The sequence below is a fragment of the Salvelinus fontinalis genome, chromosome 32 (genome assembly GCF_029448725.1).
Source record: "Salvelinus fontinalis isolate EN_2023a chromosome 32, ASM2944872v1, whole genome shotgun sequence".
Lineage (NCBI taxonomy): Eukaryota > Metazoa > Chordata > Actinopteri > Salmoniformes > Salmonidae > Salvelinus > Salvelinus fontinalis.
Window position 1 is genome coordinate 34,988,292 of NC_074696.1, and position 21,024 is coordinate 35,009,315.

General features: G+C 44.9%; 1 protein-coding gene across 1 annotated transcript in view; it reads right to left on the reverse strand.

The window, feature by feature from the left end:
* Window positions 1-21,024, reverse strand: part of LOC129831156 (synaptotagmin-11-like) — a 31,309-nt gene that overhangs the window by 7,348 nt on the left and 2,937 nt on the right. Inside the window, exons 2-4 of the mRNA XM_055894237.1 lie at window positions 9,721-10,454; window positions 9,171-9,398; window positions 147-267 (exon numbers count right to left, since the gene is read on the reverse strand). Of these exons, the coding sequence (XP_055750212.1) occupies window positions 147-267; window positions 9,171-9,398; window positions 9,721-10,454 (1,083 nt within the window). The remainder of the gene's footprint in view (window positions 1-146; window positions 268-9,170; window positions 9,399-9,720; window positions 10,455-21,024) is intronic.

Here is a 21,024-nt window from a genome sequence, read left to right on the forward strand (position 1 = left end):
ATAGAGGGGAAAGTGGGTGAGATGTGTGTGTGTGTGTGTGTGTGTGTGTGTGTGTGTGTGTGTGTGTGTGTGTGTGTGTGTGTGTGTGTGTGTGTGTGTGTGTGTGTGTGTGTTTGTTTGTGTGTTTGTGTGTGCGTAGTACTTACTGCCTGATAGGCCAGTGATGTCCATCTTGGGCAGGTGTTTGGCCTTCAGCACCACCACATTGAGCCTGTGAGTGACAGGCTGGTAGGACAGAGACACCAGCAGCTCCCCACGGCTCACACACTGCAGAGAGAGCACAGGGTTAGAATGTAGATGCACACACACAGCGTGGAGAACACAGTTAGAACACACACATAGACACATACAGTGCCATCAGAAAGTATTCACACCCCTTGACCTTTTCCACATTTTGCAGTTACAAAGTGGGATCAGATCATGGATTTAATTTTCATATCAACTATTTACACAAAATACTCTTAATGTCAAAGTGGAAGAAAAATGCACAAAACATTTAGACAAATAATTGAAAATAAAACACTAATATATCAATTAGATAAGTATTCAACCCCCTGAGTCAATACATGTTAGAATCACCTTTGGCAGTAATTACAGCTGTGAGTCTTTATTGGTAAGTCTCTAAGAGCTTTGCACACTTGGATTGTACAATATTTGCCCAATCTGTAAAAAAAATCTTCAAGCGAATAGGTTTGAAAGAATTTTTTTCTGAGCCGTCAAGTTGGTTCTTGATTTTTGCTAGACAGCCATTTTCAAGTCTTGCCATAGATTTAAGCCAATTAAAGTCAAAACTTAAGAACACTCAGGAACATTCAATGACATCTTGGTAAGCAAATCCACTTTGTGTTTTAGGTAATTGTACTGCTGAAAGGTGATTTTTGTCTCCCAGTATCTGTTGGAAAGCAGACTGAACCAAGTTTTCCTCTATGATTTTGCCTGTGCATAGCACAGTGCTTCTGTTTATTTTTACCCTAAAAAAACTCCCTAGTCCTTGCCGGTGACAAGCATACCCATAACATGATGCAGCCACCAACATGCTTGAAAATATTACTTTAGTGCCTTATTGCAAACAGGATGCACGTTTTGGAATATTTTTATTCTGTAGAGGCTTCCTTCTTTTCACTCTGTCATTTACAGTTGAAGTCAGAAGTTTACATACACTTAGGTTGGAGTCATTAAAACTCGTTTTTCAACCACTCCACAAATTTCTTGTTAACAAACTATAGTTTTGTCAAGTCGGTTAGGACAGCTACTTTGTGCATGACACAAGTCATTTTTCCAACAATTGTTTACAGACAGATTATTTCACTTAATCACAATTCCAGTGGGTCAGAAGTTTACATACACTAAGTTGACTGTGTCTTTAAACAGCTTGGAAAATTCCAGAAAATGATGTCATGGATTTAGAAGCTTCTGATAGGCTAATTGACATCAATTGAGTCAATTGGAGGTGTACTTGTGGATGTATTTCAAGGCCTACCTTCAAACTCAGGGCCTCTTTGCTTGACATCATGGGAAAATCAAAAGAAATCAGTCACGACCTCATTGGAGACCTCCACAAGTCTGGCTCATCCTTGGGAGCAATTTCCAAACGCCTGAAGGTACCACGTTCATCTGTACAAACAATAGTACGCAAGTATAAACACCATGGAACTACGCAGCCATCATAGACGCGTTCTGTCTCCTAAAGATGAACGTACTTTGGTGCGAAAAGTGCAAATCAATCCCAGAACAACAGCAAAGGACCTTGTGAAGATGCTGGAGGAAACGGGTACAAAAGTATCTACATCCACTGTAAAATGAGTCCTATATCGACATAACCTGAAAGGCCGCTCAGCAAGGAAGAAGCCACTACTCCAAAACCGCCATAAAAAAGCCAGACTACAGTTTGCAATTGCACATGGGGACAAAGATCACACTTTTTGGAGAAATGTCCTCTGGTTTGATGAAACAAAAATAGAACTGTTTGGCCATAATGACCATCGTTATGTTCGGAGGAAAAAGGGGGAGGCTTGCAAGCCCGAAGAACAACATCCCAACCGTGAAGCACGGGGGTGGCAGCATCGTGTTGTGGGGGTGCTTTTCTGCAGGAGGGACTGGTGCACTTCACAAAATAGATGGCATCATGAGGTAGGAAAATACTGTGGATATATTACAGCAACATCTCAAGACATCAGTCAGGAAGTTGAAGCTTGGTTGCAAATGGGTCTTCCAAATGGACGACGACCCCAAGCATACGTCCAAAGTTGTGGTAAAATGGCTTAAGGACAACAAAATCAAGGTATTGGAGTGGCCATCACAAAGCCCTGACCTCAATCCCATAGAAAATTTGTGGGCAGAACTGAAAAAGCGTGTGTGAGCAAGGAGGCCTACAAACCTGACTCAGTTACACCAGCTCTGTCAGGAGGAATGGGCCAAAATTCACCCAATTTATTGTGGGAAGCTTGTGAAAGGCTACCCGAAACGTTTGACCCAAGTTAAACAATTTAAAGGCAATGCTACCAAATACTAATTTGGTGTATGTAAACTTCTGACCCACTGGGAATGTGATGAAGGAAATAAAAGCTGAAAAATCATTCTCTCTACTATTAATCTGACATTTCACATTCTTAAAATAAAGTGGTGATCCTAACTGACCTAAGACAGGGAATTTTTATGTCAGGAATTGTGAACAACTGAGTTTAAATGGATTTGGCTAAGGTGTATGTAAACTTCCGACTTCAACTGTATGTTAGTATTGTGGAGTAACTTCAATGTTGTTGACCAATCTTCAGTTATCTCCTATCACAGCCATTAAACTCTGTAACTGACCTTACAGATTATTGTATGTGTACAGAGATGGGTTAGTCATTTAAAAAGGTTGACCACCATTATTGCACACAGAATAAGTCCATGCAACTTATTATGTGACTTGTTAAGCACATTTTTACTCCTGAACCTATATAGATTTGCCATAACAAAACGGTTAAATACTTATTGAATCAGGACATTTCATTTTTTATTAATTTATAAACATTTCTAAAAACACAACTTCACTTTGTGGTATGTGTGTAGATCACTGACACAAAATCTCAATTTAATCCATTTTAAATTCAGGCTGGAACACAAAATGTGGAAAAAGGCAAGGGGTGTGAATACTTTCTGAAGGCACTGTACATTACACACAAAGTACCCATAAAGTAGACACATACACACAAAACCTGCCTTGCACAAGAATATGGCAGACAAACCTCCATAACCCACCCATCCACCTACACTTCCGGTATGCACACAATTCATACATAATGACAGTCAAACTAATATATAGTACCAGCCAAAAGTTTGGACACACCTACTCATTCAAGGGTTTTTCTTTATTTAATTTTCTTTATTTTGTTTTACATTCTAGAATAAATGTGAAGACATCAAAAATTTGAAATAACACATGGAATCATGTAGTAATCAATTTTTTTTAAACAAATCCTAATATATTTGAGATTCTGCAAAGTAGCCACCCATTCTTTGCCTTGATGACAGCTTTGCACACTCTTGGCATTCTCTCAACCAGCTTCATTAGGTAGTCACCTGGAATGCATTTCAATTAACAGGTTTGCCTTCTTAAAAAGTTAATTTGTGGAATTTCTTTCCTTCAAATCAAAGTTTATTTGTCACGTGCGCCAAATACAACAGACCTTACAGTGAAATGCTTACTTACAGGCTCTAACCAATAGTGCAAAAAAGGTATTAGGTGAACAATAGGTAGGTAAAGAAATTAAACAACAATAAAAAGACAGGCTATATACAGTAGCGAGGCTATAAAATTAGCGAGGCTACATACAGACACCGGTTAGTCAGGTTGAGTGAGGTAGTATGTACATGTAGATATGGTTAAAGTGACTATGCCTATATGATGAACAGAGAGTAGCAGTAGCGTAAAAGAGGGGTTGGCGGGTGGTGGGTGTGACACAATGCAGATAGCCCGGTTAGCCAATGTGCGGGAGCACTGGTCGGTCGGCCCAATTGAGATAGGATGTACATGAATGTATAGTTAAAGTGACTATGCATATATGATAAACAGAGAGTAGCAGCAGCGTAAAAAGAGGGCAGGGAACAATGCAAATTGTAGCCAATAGTAGCCATTTGATTACCTGTTCAGGAGACTTATGGCTTGGGGGTAAAAACTGTTGAGAAGCCTTTTTGTCCTAGACTTGGCATTCTGGTACCGCTTGCCATGCGGTAGTTGAGAGAACAGTCTATGACTGGGGTGGCTGGGGTCTTTGACAACTTTTAGGGCCTTCCTCTGACACCGCCTGGTGTAGAGGTCGTGGATGGCAGGCAGCTTAGCCCCAGTGATGTACTGGGCCGTACGCACTACCTTCTGTAGTGCCTTGCGGTCAGAGGCCGAGCAATTGCAGTACCAGGCAGTGATGCAACCAATCAGGATGCTCTCGATGTTGCAGCTGTAGAAGCTTTTGAGGATCTCAGGACCCATGCCAAATCTTTTTAGTTTCCTGAGGGGGAATAGGCTTTCCGTCCCACTCTTTTTAACTGCTTTCATATGTCTCGCTCTCTTTCTCAGAGCGTGAATTCCTATACTACGTCTAGGTGTCACCATGGCAATGCGCTGTGGGAGGCGGCCCAAGGCTGAGCTTGAACTTAGAACGGAGAAATAGAGAATTACCGAGGCCGAGACGTGTGTCTGTGTGTAATGTGTGTGCGTGCGTGTGCTCGTAAATCTGCTACCATCTGCATACAAAGTATGACGGACATAGATAGCCTCCTAATTGTCTCCAATACAGTGTATCGGTAGCTTTTTCATTAGTGAGCAGGACTTAATGCCACACTTCATTTAGAATCACCACTAGTGGCAGGGGAGCTCGGCTCTACAAAAAAACACACAAAAATAGTCTGAAACTACTGGTCTGTACACAACCATTTGTAGTGTACAATAGCTCAGTTCCCTAACATTTTAATCTTTTTGACTATATTCTAAAGTACTCATGTAGTAAATGGTGCATTTCATACTTAAAAGGACCTTTTTGAATACATAAATGAACATGCCAAAGACTCACTGCAGTGTGAGATGCAGAAATTACCCATCATGTTTGGCATCGTTTAGTTCCCTGACATTTTAATCTAAAGTACAAGTAAATGGTGCAGTTTTTTTTCTTCATGGATGGTTCTTGCTGCAAAGCACAGTCATAACAGCGCTAGGAGCTAATGCCGCCATATAAACCAATGTGACATGTTGTGCGGCTTGTGCTGAATGGGAGTTTTGAAGCGTTTAAGCGCTACTGTAGAATGATGGAGAATCACAATGGCCATGCTCAAAATATAAATTTTATGTTCTAAACGGATAATAGCTATTATGAACCACTGCTAAGTGTGTGAGCTACTTCTGTCGTAATGAGTGTGACGTCTCTACTGCCACCCAATTCAATCATTTAAGCTTTCCCCTCCACTTAAGTTCCCCCACAGATAGAAGTTTAATGGACGTCTCCTCTGGACTTATGGTCCGGCCACAACCCCCCCCCCCCACACACAGTGCCATCGCACGTTCTCTCCGTCCAACCCCCCCCCCCCCCCCCCCCTCTCTCATTCATCCCCTACTACCGGATCATCCATCAATCTCGTGTAATCACTTTTTTTCTCTTCATCTAGTCAGTGCTATTGCTCTCTTTCTCCTCTTTCACTCCATCAGCAGATACCTAGGTCTCCTCTTTTTCATTTACTCAAACTAATCTCTCCCTCTCCTATTTATGTCTTGTTCCTTCTCTCTCTCCCTCTGGAAGATCGATTCCATCCTGTCTCTAAACCCCTTAAGGTTGCACTAAAATAGGAGGGAATTCAATTTAGATAAGAGATAAGGAGAGCGAGAGATGAGGGGGTAGAGAACAAAGAGGAAAAGAAAGGAAGATGAGACCGAGGGAAAAAGGGAAATAGAGGGACAAAGGGAGAGGAGATGGTGGAAGTATGCACTTATAAACCTCCATATAAGGGAGAGGGGTGTGAAATAGTGTGACTGCATGGAGATGAAATGTGTGCAGTACCAGTCAAAATTTGACACACCTACTCATTCAAGGGTTTCTTTATTTTACGATTTTCTACATTGTAGAATAATAGTGAAAACGATGAAATAAAACATATAGAGTCATGCAGTAACCAAAAAAATTGTTTTATATTTGAGATTATTTAAAATAGCCACCCTTTGCCTTGATGACAGCTTTGCACACTCTTGGCACTCTCTCAACCAGCTTCACCTGGAATGCTTTTCTTGAAGGAGTTCCCACATATGCTGAGCCGGTTGCTTTTCCTTCGCTCTGCGGTCCAACTCATCACAAACCATCTCTATTGGGTTGAGGTCAGGTGATTGTCGAGGCCAGGTCATCTGATGCAGCACTCCAACACTCTCCTTCTTGGTCAAATAGCCCTTACACAGCCTGGAGGTGTGTTGGTTCATTGCCATGTTGAAAAACAAATGATAGTGGGACTAAGTGCAAACCAGATGGGATGTATCGCTGCAGAATGTTGTGGTAGCCATGCTGGTTAAGTGTGCCTTGAATTTGAAATAAATCACAGACTGTGTCACCCACATAGCACCCCCACACCATCACACCTCCTCCTCCATGCTTCACAGTGGGAACCACACATGCAGAGATCATCCGTTCACCTATTCTGCGTCTCACAAAAACACGGCGGTTGGAACCAAAAATATAAAATTTGGACTCATCAGACCAAAGGACAGATTTCCACCGTTCTAATGACCATTGCTCGTGTTTCTTGGCCCAAGCAAGTCTCTTCTTCTTATTGGTGTCCTTTAGTAGTGGTTTCTTTGCAGCAATTTGACCATGAAGGCCTGATTCACGCAGTCTCCTCTGAACAGTTGATGTTGATGTGTCTGTTACTTGAACTCTGAACCATTTATTTGGGCCGAATATCTGAGGCTGGTAACTCTAATGAACTTATCCTCTGCAGCAGAGGTAACTCTGGGTCTTCCTTTCCTGTGGCGGTCCTCATGAGAGCCAGTTTCATCATAATGCTTGATGGTTTTTGCGGCTGCACTTGAAGAAACGTTCAAAGTTCGTGCCATTTTCTGGATTGACTGACCTTCGTGTCTTAAAGTAATGCTTATTTGAGCTGTTCTTGCCATAATATGGACTTGGTCTTTTACTAAATAGGGCTATCTGCTGTATACCACCCCAACCTTGTCACAACACATCTAATTGACTCAAACGCAGTAAGGAAAGAAATTCCACAAATTTAGTTTTAACAAGGCACACCTATTAACTGAAATGCATTCCAGGTGAAAACCTCATTAAGCTAGTTGAGAGATGCCAAGAGTGTACAAAGCTGTCATCAAGGCAAAGGGTGGCTACTTTGAAGAATCTCAAATCTCCAATATATTTGGTTTAATGCTTTTTTGGTTACTACATGATTTCCTATGTGTTATTTCATAGTTTTGATTGATTCACTATTGTTGTACAATGTAGAAAATAGTATAAATAATGGAGGAAGATATTATGCATGTGTGTATACATATCTGTACTGTCTCGCTTGACATGCTTACAGTGGCACTGGGAATGATACTTATGCCTGTAATGTGTTTACACGCGTGTGTGCATGACTATGAGTGCATGTGCGTGTCTGCTGTCTTCGAAGAGTAGCTGTGTGTACTGCATGAGTTCTAGAGATGATATCAATATGTTTTAATGTCTCTGTGGGAACGTAATGGTGTGTAGCTTATTTACGGTCTGTCCTAACAGCCATATGGTCTAATCAGTGCAGACTTTGTACAGGGTCTCTCTCTCTCTCTGTGTGTGAGTCTGGCTGTGTGCAGTATGCATTCAGTGCAGGTTTCTTTATATTTATCTTTTTTTCAGTGCAGATTGTGTTGGGCGGAGGTCTTTCTCATATAGTGCAGGCCTCTCTCTCTCGGTCTCTCCCTCCTTCTCTCTGTGTGTGTGTTATGGGTGGGGCCCTTTCTTGTCAATTGGCGTAGCCTCCCCCCTCTATTTCTCTTTCCATCACCCTCTCTCTCCATTTCCCTCTCTCTCTCTCCTCTTTCTATACTACCACTCTCTGCTCTCTCACACCCCTCCCTTCCTGTGTCTGTCCGCCCCCCCTCCTCTCTTCTGTCTTTCTGCTCTCCCTCTATCCCACCCTCACTCTGCTCCCCCCCCCCCCCCCCCCCCCCCCCCCCCTCTCCCTCCCTCCCTCTGCCTTATATGGATCATGTGTAATGATGTGGGGAAGAGGCTTTTGTTTCCGGTGCTGACTATGATGGATGTCTTCCTACAGTCAGAGATAACACCAGTCTCTCTCCACTTTTATGGGCCTAATGGGCCTCCAATCAATACACACACACAAACAGACCAGCCTCCCAGATATGTTTCAGCTGCATGTGTGTGGAGTGTTTGGGAATGCATGCGTGTGTGACAATGATTAAATGAGAGAAAGATTGGTTGTTTGCAATAGCCAAAAAGCAAACAAGCCAGGATTGATTATTATATTATTTATACCATTTCAAATTTCAATCTGTAGACATTTATTTAGCAAATGTATCACCCTTCTGCCAACCCTGTGCTAGAAGCCAGTTATGATTAGTCAGTCTCTTCTCTCTCCATCTTTCTTTCTCTCTCTCCCCTCGCTCTCCTTATCCCTCCCCCTTCACCTCTAGTGTTGCTGGCCATAAAAGCCCCGTAACTGCTCCACCTATCCATCCTAACCTCCTCTCTCTCCTTCCTCCCATTCCCCCTTTCTCCATCCTCACCTTTCCAACTCCCCCCTCTATCCTCAAATTCTGTCTACTCGTCTCTCTATGAATTACTATCTTTTTTTTTACCACACCCCTTCCCTCCCTCCCTTTCATCCTCTTTCCCCTCTCTTCATCTGTCCTTCATTCTAGAGTATATTTCATCATCTATCCTCCATCCCTCACCTTTATTCCTCTGAAATGTATTTTTAATTAAAATAAAAATCCCCCTCCATCATCCAGTTTCCCCTCTCTCTCACACTCCTTTTCTCAATTCCTCATTCCCTTCTCTAACCAGGATGGGTCTATTGTCAGGCCATTATTGTAAAAGAGAAGGAATGTGTTCTTAATAACCTACCTAAATAAAGGTAATAAATCAAGGTAATGCCTTCTCTCTTCCCTCCATCCATTCCTCCCCGCCCCTCTCCCCATCCCTCACCTGGATGTGTCTCTTGCTGATCTGTTGGGTGATGTGGACTCGTCCCGTGCTGGGGTCCACCCCTGCCAGGGGTACCGCCGCCTCCCCGATGACATCATCACGGGCAAAGCGGTCAAAGCTAAGCACCAGGAAGTGCAGCGTGAGGTCAGGCAGTGCGCTGTAGGCCACGCCGTAGAACGTAAACGTCTCGTCAAACACTGGCTCCAGGGTCTTCCTCAGAACGCGGGTCTGCAGAGCAATCGCTTTTATTTCAGTCTGGTTGCTATTGTGACAGTAGCACTTAAACAGTTACAGTAACACTAACACTATCTTTTACAATAAAAAATAACAGGGATAATGCAGGGGTCTTCAAACTTTTCTTGTCTCGTGTTTGCACCATACAGAAAAAATATGGCGTCATCTTATTTTGATCTAAATCTGTAATAATGATAATTCAAATAATTCAATAATAACAGTATTAGCCTAATTGGGACCACAACCCCAAATACCTAAACAGTGGAAAGGAACAACCCTGTAGGTAGGAAGAAACCTCCAGAGGAACCAGACTCACCTTGACCCGATGCTTCTTTTCTGGCAGTATGGTCATCTTCACGTAGGGGTCAGAGCTACCCGCCTGCTCATCCACGGCGGGCAGACCCTGGGCGCCAACAATGGTCACCACCAGCGCCTTCTTGGGGAAGTTGTAGTCCACGACCAGGCTGAGGGTACCTAGGGCAGCGGGCGGCATGGTGTTTCCCTCCCCCTGGCACGGGGTAAAGGGCGAGGCTATCTTGCTGGCGTCACAGCTACTGCTACTGCTGTTACCCCTGGAGCTGCTCTCCAGGCAGCAGTAGTCGGAGCGGATGGGCAGTGCCTGCTCTAACCTAGGCTGTCCAGCAGGGGGCAGTAGGTGGCTCATCTGCAGGTTGGTGGAGCTGTTGAGCAGGCCCGTTTCTGGGTCGACGTCTACTAGCATCACCCTTCCTCCTCCCCCTCTTCCTCGCTCACCATTACGACCCCACTCGACACCGGATCCGCCGCCATTTCGCGAGGAGCCCGGGCGTCGACTCACACGGACTATCTTCTTGTTACTAAGTGTCTCCGGGTAGATGCTGATTCCCTTGAGCATGTGGATGAACTTGTAGGGCGGATCCACGGCCTGGTCGCAGGGTCCTGATTGGAGCTTGTAGCTGCCCGTCATCTGGCGGTAGCGACGCTGGCAGCAGGTCCAGAGGAAGACGGCCACCGTGACTGAGACCACCAGGACCCCGGCGCCCAGAAAGCCCGCCAGCACCGGGGACACGTCTGAGAAGGGGGCGGAAGAGAAAGAGGGACAGGGAGAGAACAGAGAAAGGTTATTCATGTTCATGATCTTATCATTTCCTTTCCGTCGTTATAGACCCCGTTTCTTCAATACTGATGGGCAAAACGCCAATACAATACTAAGATCGAATCATACAACACCGGCTCTGACGCTCATCGGATGTGGCAGGGCTTACAAACTATTACAGACTACAAAGGGAAGCACAGCCGAGTGCTGCCCAGTGATACGAGTCTACCAGACGTGCTAAACTACTTCTATGCTCGCTTCGAGGCAAATAAAACTGAAACATGCATAAGAGCACCAGCTGTTCTGGAAGACTGTGTGATCACACTCTCACCAGGGTGTGTATTCCGAGCATGAGCTGACCAACTGGCAAGTGTCTTCACTGACATTTTCAAACCTCTCCCTGTCTGAGTCTGTAATACCAGCATGTTTTAAGCAGACCACCATAGTCCCTGGTTCAAGAACACTAAGGTAACCTGCCTAAATGACTTGACTACCGATCCGTAGCACTCACGTCTTTAGCCATGAAGTGCTTTGAAAGGCTGGTCAAGGCTCACATCAACACCATTATTCCAGAAACCCTAGACCCACTACAATTTGCATACCGCCCTAACAGATCCACAGATGATGCAATCTCTATTGCACTCCACACTGCCCTTTCCCACCTGGACAAAAGGAACACCTATTTGAGAATGCTATTAATTGACTACAGCTCAGCGGTCAACACCATAGTGCCTTCAAAGCTCATCAATAAGCTAAGGACCCTGGGACTAAACACCTCCCTCTGCAACTGGATCCTGGACTTCCTGACAGGTCGCCCCCAGGTGGTAAGGGTAGTAAACAACACATCCGCCACGCTGATCCTCAACATAGGGGCCCGTCAGGGGTGCGTGCTCAGTCCCCTCCTGTACTCCCTGTTCACTCATGACTGCACGGCCAGACACGACTCCAACACCATCATTAAGTTTGCCGATGACACAATCACCGACAACGATGAGACAGCCGATAGGGAGGAGGTCAGAGACCTGGGCGTGTGGTGCCAGGACAACAACCTCTCCCTCAACGTGATCAAGACAAAAAAGATGCTTGTGGACTACAGGAAAAAGAGGACAGGGCACGTCCCCATTCTCATCGATGGGGCTGCAGTGGAGAAGGTTGAGAGCTTCAAGTTCCTTGGTGTCCACATCACCAACAAACTAACATGGTCCAAGCACACCAAGACAGTCGTGAAGAGGGCACGACAAAACCTATTCCCCCTCAGGAGACTGAAAATATTTGGCATGGGTCCTCAGATGCTCTCTCTGCTACCGCACGGCAAGTGGTACCGGAGCGCCAAGTCTAGGTCCAAGAGGCTTCTAAACAGCTTCTACCCCCAAGCCATAAGACTCCTGAACATCTAATCAAATTGCCACCCAGACTATTTTCAATGCCCCCCCTCTTAAACCACTGCTACTCTCTGTTGTTATTATCTATGCATAGTCACTTTAATAACTCTACCTACATGTACATATTACCTCAACTGTATATAGTCCTCAACCCCTGTATATAGTCTCGCTATTGTTATTTTACTGCTGCTCTTTAATTACTTGTTACTTTTATTTCTTATTCTTATTTGTATTTTATTTTTATACTGTATTGTTGGTTAGGGGCTCGTAAGTACGCATTTCACTGTAAGGTCTACACCTGTTGTATTCGGCGCATCTGACTCATAAAATTAGATTAGATTTCTTTCAAAACCCTACTTTGTAAAAGTTATCTATTAGAATGCAACAATAATTTGTGTCGTTCTGGCTTGGACAAGGCTTACTTACAGTCTCTTTAGTACTGACTCGATAGCCTCTTCACCAGCCCTGTGGCCACACACACACACACACACACTCAAACCATAGTTAGTGTTGTAATGAGTCCAAATACTAACCTGTGACAGCTCTACCTTGTTATAACTGAACTTCAGTAAAGGCTGAAATGTCAAAAGTTTAAAAAAACAAGCCTATATTTTTTGACAGACTTGCTTAGAACTATCATTGGCCTAAACCTTTAACAGCAATTTAGCCTGCAAATATGGGTACCCTTATGCCCAAGTAAGTGCTGTCAGCCATCTGCTGATGGTGTAGGTAGATTAAGGTTTGGTGTTGCTGGTCACATTTTCTCAGGGACTGATTGACAGAGGCACAATGTCTATCTTTGAGTAAAGCAGTGGGTTCTCTGTCTTGTTGCTAATGTTTAAACTATGTATGTAATGTTACCTTTGTATGTATGTTTACTACCATGAAAACTTGGGTTTCCTTCGCCCTCTCCTTCAATTTAAACCATTTTATTCAAATTAAGCCATTTTCCTCAATAATATTCTGTCTTTCCTTCACTGTCCTCTCCCTCTTTCTCTCTCTCATATGGGTGGCCCTGGCAACAGCGGGGGCCCCTCTCCCGTCGAGCTGGTCGGTCGGAGCTGTTTGGAATTCCGAGTTCACCCCGGAGCGGATGAGAACAGGATGTGTGTTCCACCGTCTCCACACATAATCAGACTCCAGAAGCCACCGAGAGAGTTGGGGAGGTGTTTACTCACACACTGGCACACACACACACACACTAAGAAACACGGAGCCTGGTATACAGTGTGAGTATTTTCCAGTTAATGGACACCTGTTACTGTCATGTACGGTAATGTGGTGAGGGATGGAAGCCTCTGAGAAAGCTTGTGTGTGTGTGTGTGTGTGTGTGTGTGGTCAGGGGTGTGAAGAGTGTAGTATTCCGCACGCATCATGCTGTCTTGCTCCATTAGGGGTGGGACAGGGACCTGGGGCGTATGTAAGGTTCTGCATACAAACCATCAGAGCATTCTATAGAGCAGGGATCTCCAGCACTACTGACTCTGCAGGCTAACACTCCAGTCCTGCAATAACACACCTGATTTAGCCGATCATTGTCCAGACTGTAGAGATCATGAATGTGTGGATTGCGTGTGCATTGCGTGCTTGTGTGCGGTTGACAGACACTGCTGTACGGCTGCACTGATCACAGCTATAATGAGGCCTCAAGAGCCTCATTAGTTCTCCTTTTCTCCTGCGAGTTCTATGTAAAACAACTCAGCAGCAAGGAAAATTGGTAGGTGAACTACACTATACACACTTAACATAGTGAATGTTCATGCGCTTACAACAAAAACACTCACATGCTGCATTCACAAAAAGCCACCGATGCAAATGCATAAACTAAATAAATAAAAGCCCTGAATTATGCATGCCGTTGTCATGGGAATTGTCATGGAAGTTAATTTAGTTTTTTTTGTGTAAACGGACCAATTTGCTCACTAATAGGTTTAAAGGGACTATATTACAGTGTTTCTAATAGTTTTTTGTGACTGTTCACTTGTTTACATTAAGGGCAATCATTTTATATGGTAAGCGCCATTCTGACTTCTGTATGGAGTCAAGTCAGCCTCTATATCTCACTGACCTCTTCTTGAGTCTATGAATGAATACAGATACTGATGAATACAGATGAATGTCAATGTCTCATTCAACATGATGTGTCTTCCTAACAATGGTATCAACAAACTTGAAATTCAAGTGAAGTTTAGCTCAGATTTATGCGTGTCATATGGGGATGTCTGCCAACTGAAGAGATTCTGCCCACCAGAGTTGTGTTCAATAGGACACACGGAAAACAAAAATCTGTGTTCATGTTGGGCAAGTTGTTCATGTTGGGCAAGATTTGATTTGAAGTTCTGGCAGCATCTCCCAGTTTCAAAATGTTTCAGGACGTTTTCTCCCTACTGAACACGAACCCTGTGTCATGTAAAAGGCGGCAGTATAGGCCTGAAACTGAAACCAGAAGCCACACCCACCAATGGACATCCTAATGATTCAGATTCACAACTGCAGTCTGCAAAGCCACCTTCTTTGGTTAAAATCTGTGACCGAGGCCCAAAATCAACCTCAGTGGTCAGGAATAACTATGCATAGTCACATTTGCTTAAGGTTACCGAACTCTGTTATAGAGCAAAGATGACAGAGGCCCCAGCTATCAACTACAATAATTCTGCGAGAGATTTTCTCTTGGAAGGAAATGATAGTACCATTTTAAGTCCTCTTCCTTTACTATCAAAAACCAACAGGTTTCAGCATAGCAGCCTTCATTAGCCTTCATGCACCTTGGCTGAAATTAGTAGCCTGGTAAAACCAGACTGAACACAGCTCTTACCATTGGAAACAGTGAGTGCAGCATTCAGTCTGGTTTGATGACTGGTTTAATGACTGGATAACCCCAGATGCTTGAAGTTGCAGCCAGCCACACCCCGGGCCACCAGTAAACTGCATGTGCAGGGATTTAGCTTTCGTGTTAGCGGCCAATATTCATATCCAGCAGTGAAGTCAGCTGGAGGGGCTTAGCAACAGTGCTGGAGGCAAAAATTGGGTCAGGGTTAGCAGGCACTTGTCCAGCTGTGTGACAGACAGGAGGATTTTAACAGCTTGACAAGCCAGACCGAAAAACTAAAATGGCCATGAAATGAAGGTTGAAAAGAGAATCGGAGTAGAATTCAAAGGTAACAGGAAGAGAGAGGGAAATGGGCAGGAGAGAAAGGGGAGAAGAAATGGTGAATGAAAGAGAGAGAGTCAGGAAATGCGGTATGAATGAGTGGTGACGTTGGCTGCCAACGAAGAGACAACCAGTGAGACAAAGGATCCATAGCTAGGGCCCAGACGGAGAGTCGAGAGCAAGCGTGCCAGACAAACAGACTTTTTGGGACATTTCTGAAGAGTGACAGTCACTTCCATCACTTCCACTTCCTTGGGAATTCAGAACAGCAGACACTTGTCTGCGTACCGCAGGGCATACCTCACGGCTAAACCATTTAGTCATTTTGTTATCGTCATTAAAATCAGTTACTGGCATCTAGATCTGCTTTCCTTTTCTCTTTCTCCTTTTCCCCCCCGAGGCAATGTTTTACCTTTTCCCACCCTCGATTTCTTCATCTCTCTCTTCCTCTCATCCACTCACTGTATCTCCATAGTGTCTACAGTAGCTGCCCACACCCACTCACTCCCCCTCTAGACAAAGACTTGACCACCCCCCCCATACTCCATTGATCATTGTGACCGCAGTGGGGCATTTTTTGGAGAGTCTTTAAAGCACAGCTGAGAAGCTCTCGTTGCCTAGAGACATCCGCTGAGAGATAGACACAGAGTAGGAGAGAGAGACCAAAAAGATCAAGGTCTAAATTAAATAAAACCTTGAGTGAGTTCATATCTCGATAGCAATACTGAAGGCGAAATACAGGATTTCAAAAGGAACACAATGCGTGAATGAACAAGTGTGTGTACACGTGTCTGTGCATACGCAAGAGGCGTCCATTATTAATAGACTGCAGTAAATTGTTAATCACGAGCAATGATTCTATTGTCTGATTCATACGCGAGGAGGCGAGCGGGGAAGTGTGGGACTGTGGAGGAATACGGTAAGGCAGAAAGAGGAGGATGAGGGTATGATGGAGAGAGGAGCGTTGGGGAGTTACAGAAGAGAGGAGGAAATGAGGAGTGTATTATTAAGGATGTGTGTGACGTCTGGGCCTAGATTACCAGAAGAGTAGTAAATGTAACCAGCAGTCTATACTCTGAATTCACTCATTCTAACCCCTAAATTAAAGGATACGTAGCATAAACATAACCACATGTAACATATGGGTTTGAATTAGTATACGCATCAAGAGCCCCAATGCAAAAGTTACAACTCACTTTTTACTTGTTGGAGTTATTGCATACTGTATTACCGATCAGAATTCCGAAGAATGCTGAAGTCATGTCGGAAAACGTTTTTATTAAGGGGTGCGATGTAATATGGAGGACCCGGTAAACCAGCCTATTCCCTATAATGTAAACTTAAACAGAAATAACCTCAAATGTATAACTTCAAATTAATCCAAATCGTTTGCACTCATGACTACTGGTTTCAAATACATTTTCAGCCAATTTACAAGCAAATAAACTCAGCAGAAAAAGAAACGTCCCTTTTTCAGGACCCTGTCTTTCAGAGATAATTCGTAAAAATCCAAATAACTTCACAGATATTGATAGCAAAGGGTTTAAACACTATTCCCCTGCTTGTTCAATGAACCATAAACAATTATTGAACATGCACCTGTGGAACGGTCATTAAGACACTAACAGCTTACAGACGGTAGGCAATTAAGGTCACAGTTATGAAAACTTAGGAGACTAAAAAGGCCTTTCTACTGATTCCAAAACACCAAAAGAAAGATGCCCAGGGTCCCTGCTCATCTGTTTGAACGTGCCTTAGGCATGCTGCAAAGAGGCATAAGGACTGCAGATGTGGCCAGGGCAATACATTGCAATGTCCGTACTGTGAGACGCCTAAGACAGCGCTACAGGGAGACAGGACGTGCAGACCACATGTAACAACACCTGCACAGGATCGGTACATCCGAACATCACACCTGCGGGACAGGTACAGAATGGCAACAACAACTGCCCGAGTTACACCAGGAACGCACAATCCATCCATCAGTGCTCAGACTGTCCGCATTTTCTTTTTTTTTCTTTTTACCGTTATTTTACCAGGTAAGTTGACTGAGAACACGTTCTCATTTGCAGCAACGACCTGGGGACTAGTTACAGGGGAGAGGAGGGGGATGAATGAGCCAATTGTAAACTGGGGATTATTAGGTGACCATGATGGTTTGACCTCTTTCTCCCCTCTCTCTCCAGATGAAATCTCGCGTCTTGTGACGGCCGGCCGCCCAACAACCTGCCCGCTTGACCCTATCCCCTCCTCTCTTCTCCAGACCATTTCCGGAGACCTTCTCCCTTACCTCACCTCGCTCATCAACTCATCCCTGACCGCTGGCTACGTCCCTTCCGTCTTCAAGAGAGCGAGAGTTGCACCCCTTCTGAAAAAACCTACACTCGATCCCTCCGATGTCAACAACTACAGACCAGTATCCCTTCTTTCTTTTCTCTCCAAAACTCTTGAACGTGCCGTCCTTGGCCAGCTCTCCTGCTATCTCTCTCAGAATGACCTTCTCGATCCAAATCAGTCAGGTTTCAAGACTAGTCATTCAACTGAGACTGCTCTTCTCTGTATCACGGAGGCGCTCCGCACTGCTAAAGCTAACTCTCTCTCCTCTGCTCTCATCCTTCTAGACCTATCGTCTGCCTTCGATACTGTGAACCATCAGATCCTCCTCTCCACCCTCTCCGAGTTGGGCATCTCCGGCACGGCCCACGCTTGGATTGCGTCCTACCTGACAGGTCGCTCCTACCAGGTGGCGTGGCGAGAATCTGTCTCCTCACCACGTGCTCTCACCACTGGCGTCCCCCAGGGCTCTGTTCTAGGCCCTCTCCTATTCTCGCTATACACCAAGTCACTTGGCTCTGTCATAACCTCACATGGTCTCTCCTATCATTGCTATGCAGACGACACACAATTAATCTTCTCCTTTCCCCCTTCTGATGACCAGGTGGCGAATCGCATCTCTGCATGTCTGGCAGACATATCAGTGTGGATGACGGATCACCACCTCAAGCTGAACCTCGGCAAGACGGAGCTGCTCTTCCTCCCGGGGAAGGACTGCCCGTTCCATGATCTCGCCATCACGGTTGACAACTCCATTGTGTCCTCCTCCCAGAGCGCTAAGAACCTTGGCGTGATCCTGGACAACACCCTGTCGTTCTCAACTAACATCAAGGCGGTGGCCCGTTCCTGTAGGTTCATGCTCTACAACATCCGCAGAGTACGACCCTGCCTCACACAGGAAGCGGCGCAGGTCCTAATCCAGGCACTTGTCATCTCCCGTCTGGATTACTGCAACTCGCTGTTGGCTGGGCTCCCTGCCTGTGCCATTAAACCCCTACAACTCATCCAGAACGCCGCAGCCCGTCTGGTGTTCAACCTTCCCAAGTTCTCTCACGTCACCCCGCTCCTCCGCTCTCTCCACTGGCTTCCAGTTGAAGCTCGCATCCGCTACAAGACCATGGTGCTTGCCTACGGAGCTGTGAGGGGAACGGCACCTCAGTACCTCCAGGCTCTGATCAGGCCCTACACCCAAACAAGGGCACTGCGTTCATCCACCTCTGGCCTGCTCGCCTCCCTACCACTGAGGAAGTACAGTTCCCGCTCAGCCCAGTCAAAACTGTTCGCTGCTCTGGCCCCCCAATGGTGGAACAAACTCCCTCACGACGCCAGGGCAGCGGAGTCAATCACCACCTTCCGGAGACACCTGAAACCCCACCTCTTTAAGGAATACCTAGGATAGGATAAAGTAATCCTTCTCACCCCCCCCCCCCCCCCCTTAAAAGATTTAGATGCACTATTGTAAAGTGGCTGTTCCACTGGATGTCATAAGGTGAATGCACCAATTTGTAAGTCGCTCTGGATAAGAGTGTCTGCTAAATGACTTAAATGTAATGTAAATGTAAGTCTTTGACCACACTGTGTTGTTACATTGGTGAGTAAAAACTCATGTTTCCTACCCTTTAAGTGGCAAACCATCCCGTTCAGGAGTGACCGCTAACTTCCTGAAAGGTGACGTCAAGGTGCATGGAAACATTACATTCTGAAGTACCTCTGTTACAGAGTCATGTGTCTCAAGAATTTTTGAAATAACCCAAACACTCATATAAATGTTCTTGAAGCAATCTATTTTCCCTCTTACATGTACAACATATGTCACACAGTAAGACATTAACAAAGACGAAACATCTGTAAACATCCATCTCCCCTACTGCCATCAACACGCCGAGGTAAATCACTGCTGCTCAGCTTCACAGGACTAAGCTAAAAGACTATCTAAACCACCTTTCACACAACGTTAGCTTTCTCGGTGTGTGTTTCTTCATCTTGAAATCTCGGTGAACATGAGTAATACAGACAGACATCTTGTCCCGAGGTGGATTGTGCTGTATTTCACCACTGGGTGAGAAAGGGGCTTGTCACTATGGCATTAAATCACAAGCGCTGTTCCGGCTAGGCCGGACACACTGCAGAGAGAAGGTACAGAGAGAGATGGAGGGAGGGAGAGAAAGAGAGGTGAGGAGGGTAGGGTAGGACTGTGTGTCACTGTCAGCTCACCCCTTCATCCAGGCTAGTCTGCCTCAGTAAGACATGTACCCCCGAAGAGACAAAGAAAGGCAATAACATAAGGGAACTGTGCTCCCGAGTGGCGCAGCGGTCTAACATGCTGACCACACCGCTCGCAACTTTACACATACGTGCTAGTCAATCATTGCACCCACACTGCTCGCTCGCCTTAGGGAGCGTCTGCGTGGGCAGGCGCCACAATAGAAATTGGTTCTATTTGTGACGCTCAATGCGCTGCAAGTCCGTCCTCTCCCATCTCCTTATTGGTTTTTAAGAGCATGTGCCATCTCCTCATTGGTGTTTGGGAGCATATCTCCACGTGGGTGATTGAAAGATGAACTGACGTCTACACTCCAGTCGGTTGTAGTAATGCACCGTAAAGATGGTTGCTAACCGCCATATAAAGTCCAAAAAAGAAAAAGAAGCCTGAGGAAGGAGGAGAGATGACAAGAGAAAGGAATTCGGTTTACCGTTTTATCTGTGGGTTAATTGTCGGTGTAGAGGACTTTGTGCATTTCAGGTAAAATAACAACCCAATGTTTATATCCCAGGACAAAACCAAGCGAGCTAGCTAAATTGCCATAAATGTTTAATGCTGTTCGTTCGACCAGTCCCCAAATTAATAGAATTGGTTCAGAGTTTGTTTTGATATTTCAACCTGCATGTCATGATCGTGTCTGGTGTGGGGTTACAAAATCAACATGCACACGATGGCGCATGCACGCATCCGGTTTGGTCAGCATGTAAGGCACTGCATCTCAGTGCCAGAGGCGTCACTAGAGACCCTGGTTCGATCTCGGGCTATATCACAACCGGCCGTGATCGGGAGTCCTATAGGGCACAATTGGCCCAGCATCGTCCGTGTAAGGGGAGGGTTTGGCCGGGGTAGTCCGTCATTGTAAATAAGAATTTGTTCTTAACTGACTTGCCTAGTTAAATAATGGTTAAATTTAAAAAATGTAATGCCAAATAAGTACACCAATAAGAATTTGAGATTCTTCAAAGTAGCCCCCCTTTGCTTTGATGACAGCTTTGCACACTCTTGGCATTCTCTCAACCAGCTTAATGAAGTAGTCACCTGGAATGCATTTTAATTATCATGTGTGCCTTATTAAAAGATCATTTTGTGGAACTTATTTCCTTCTTAATGCATTTGAGCCAATCAGTTGTGTTGTGACAAGGTAGGGGTGGTATACTGCCTGTTAGAAGATAGACCTATTTGGTAAAATACCAAGTCCATATTATGGCAAGAACATCACAAACAAGCAAAGAGAAATGACAGCCCATCATTACTTTAAGACAAGAAGGTCAGTCAATCCGTGCAGTTGAAAAAACCATCAAGCGCTATGATGAAACTGGCTCTCACGAGGACCGCCACAGGAAAGGAAGACCCATAGTTACCTCTACTGCAGAGGATAAGTTCATTAGAGTTACCAGCCTCAGAAACCGGCAATT